This window comes from Vigna unguiculata, chromosome 7 (genome assembly GCF_004118075.2).
Source record: "Vigna unguiculata cultivar IT97K-499-35 chromosome 7, ASM411807v1, whole genome shotgun sequence".
Lineage (NCBI taxonomy): Eukaryota > Viridiplantae > Streptophyta > Magnoliopsida > Fabales > Fabaceae > Vigna > Vigna unguiculata.
In genome coordinates this window covers 9,235,281-9,238,323 of record NC_040285.1, presented here as the reverse complement: position 1 = coordinate 9,238,323, position 3,043 = coordinate 9,235,281, and the positions used below count along the sequence as shown (strand labels likewise).

Genomic DNA, 3,043 nt, shown 5'->3' with positions numbered 1-3,043 from the left:
CTATTTTAACTAACGGTTTAAATTCTTTTTAAATTAAAATGTTCTAATTTAAATCACGCAATAAAATAATATTTTAAATATCTAACATATAAAAATATTCTTAAAAATAAAACATAACTATCTATAATACCCTTACATCTTATATCTTTACTAGAAAACACACATACTTAAATATTAATTTCTAAATTTTATTAAAATTATTTATCAAACAAATCCACCCTCTATTAAATATAGTAATAAATTGAAAATAATCTTTTAAACAGTGTAAACGGAAAGCCCGTGTATACACAGTAGAAAACAAAAAGAAGAGAGAGTTAAGTTTTGTATTTGGGAAGAGGAATATTTTGGTCTTTACACATCCTCCTAGTGGTGTACAGAGAAATTAAAGGATTGCAGGAGCCCATAAGTTAATTAGACCGGGCCAAGTAATCCAGCAGGCCCATATTTGTATTTCTGTTTCTCACTCAACGCAGGCGCCGTGGTTTCACACTCCATCGTCATCCTCAGAAGAAAAACCCTAATTACAAGTTGCCAGGGAAGTGGAATCAGAGCTGTGAAACGCTAAGAATGGGAGGAAAATGTCCGCACCGGAGCGTGAAGAAGAGAAGATATTCTCACAAGACAGCACGCCGAACCAAATTTGAGTTGAAAGGGGACGATATGGTTTACGCGCAGGTAAACAAACCCGATGAAGAGAAAACCCCTTTACCCGTAGACGAAGATTTGCCTGGGATGGGACAGTACTATTGCCCTCACTGCGAGTAATTTCTTTTTCTTCCTCTCTTTTTGTGTGCTTGTTTTATCAATATAATTAACGTTTGTATATATATTGATTTTCTAATATGGGATTGAAAAATTTGGTGTTGTGGAACACTGAGATGCCAAGTTTAGGTTATAGGAATAGAAGATGAAAAGGGTACATGGGTAATAACAGAGAGGAGAAAGACGAGAGAAAGCATAGATTTTAGGTCATGTTTGATTCACTTTTCAGTTTATGGTTTTAAAAACTGATTTCTCGAACTTTTTAGTTCTGATTATTCAATAACCTGATAAGAAGAGTCCCTGATAATTCTGCACTCTAGGAGTGGGTTTATAGTTAGCATCGGTAGCATTTTTCTTCATGCTGTTTCAAACTGTTAACTGGAGTCTGTTTTCGTCTTTCTTAAACCTATTCAATCCCATCCCTCTTCTCCGTTTCGGAGCAACATGGGAGAACAAATCATTGTATGTTTTCCTTAATTCTCAATCTGCTTATTCCGTTTTTGTTGTGATTTAAGGAATATGGATACTGAAGTATTCGTCTCCAAGCTCCCTTCTTTTTCTTGTTGCTTTTTTTGATTGTTGGTTGGTTTCATGATTAGATAGAGTAATTGATTTTTATTTGTGCAGTCGGTACTTTTCCAATAAAACTGTGAGGGATGAACACTTTAAGACCAAACGACACAGGAGGCGGTATGCTACTTTTTCTTATGTTTTGTTTTTGAATCTATGCTACATTCTCCCCTTATTTATATTGGTGAAGATTGGTTAAATTTATAGAATCGATAGTGTTTTGTTGTACTCTTGTTTTTTATGTTTGAGCTTTCAGATATGTGAACATATAAAGCTGATGGACACTATGAAAGGAACAAGTCTTGCTTCTTAATAAGAATTGAGTGTAGTTGAACATAATACTAGAAAATTCAAGCTTCTTTAGATAAAAGAAATTGCATTTGGAACTTTAATAAAAATAAAATTGATCCTTCTTCTAGTCTCTGTTTTAAAAGGAATGATCAAATTGGATGACTCGGTATAGATTATGGATGGAAAATAGTTAACCAAGTCATGCATGTTGAATAGCTTGATTAATTACTTACCTCAGTCCTAATTATTACCTTAGCTTGCCCTTTCCCTGCTTATACTAATAAATTATATTAATATAAGGTGTGAATTCGAATTGCCCTTTTCCTGCTTGTACATTATTGGAAAAGTGAAGACACACCCACACACACACACACACACACACATATATATATATATATATATATATATATATATATATATATATATATATATATATATATATATATATATATATATATATATATATATATATAATGAAGTTAAGTGGCTCTGTTATTTTAGCTAATGAGGAATTCTATCAACACGCTTATCATCAAAATGTTCTATACTTGTTCCAACTCATAACATGGCAACATATATGTCAATTGAAGTGCAAGCACACTGGCATTTACATATTGTAGTAGAATGATATTGGTTCTAATATTACGGTTTGATTGTGTAGTGTAAAACAAATGATGGGTCCTGCACCACATACTCAACTTGATGCCGAATTAGCTGCAGGGATGGGTATGCCAGACAATGGACCAAAGCTGATGTCAATGTAACTTCTTTTTTTGTAGTGGGTAGAAAGATTGTCCTAGAGTTTAAGATATAGTGCTTCTTTATTACACTACAAAGCAATATTAAATTTTGAATGCTGTCTTTTTTGTTTAATTCCTATCTTTTGTTTACTAGATGAAATGTTGGAAAACACTATTTGAGAGAGTTTAAATTGGAGTTAAAGGTGATTTTGATAATCGCTCATATGGAATACAGTGGTGTGTGTATATAGTAAAAAGTGATTTAGGTTTGGATTTTGAATGTAATATGTTTTTATAATAAAACTTGAGACGAAAATGTGCACTTGAGTGTTCAGAAAATTGCAAAAGAGGGTGAAGAAAAAAGTGGCAATTGCTAAATTGATCCCCCTAATTGCCAACTGAACCTTGAGTTTATTTAAACAAAGTTCACCTTATGCAATCCACGTTAGAATTGGTTACAAATGTTGATTGTAATCGAGTAATGTTGATGAACAATTTTTTTCATTGAGTAAATGATGTAATTTTTATATAAATAACGTTGCTTGAGAAAAAATGTTTTGAATGAGATGCATTAACTAAAATACTATTTAAGTATTTATGTTGTATTTGTTGTAAGATTTTCAAATTAATTAAATATTCCTTTTAATAACTTAACATTGTAATGTTGGAATAACTTACTT

General features: G+C 31.8%; 1 protein-coding gene across 1 annotated transcript; it reads left to right on the top strand.

The window, feature by feature from the left end:
* The first annotated feature begins 463 nt into the window (after positions 1-463).
* LOC114190324 (zinc finger protein 593) lies at positions 464-2,679 on the top strand. The gene is made up of 3 exons (XM_028079156.1): positions 464-761; positions 1,390-1,452; positions 2,285-2,679. Exons 1-3 carry the CDS (start codon positions 568-570, stop codon positions 2,385-2,387), a joined length of 360 nt encoding a protein of 119 aa, XP_027934957.1. The 5' UTR covers positions 464-567; the 3' UTR covers positions 2,388-2,679.
* The last annotated feature ends 364 nt before the right edge of the window (positions 2,680-3,043 follow it).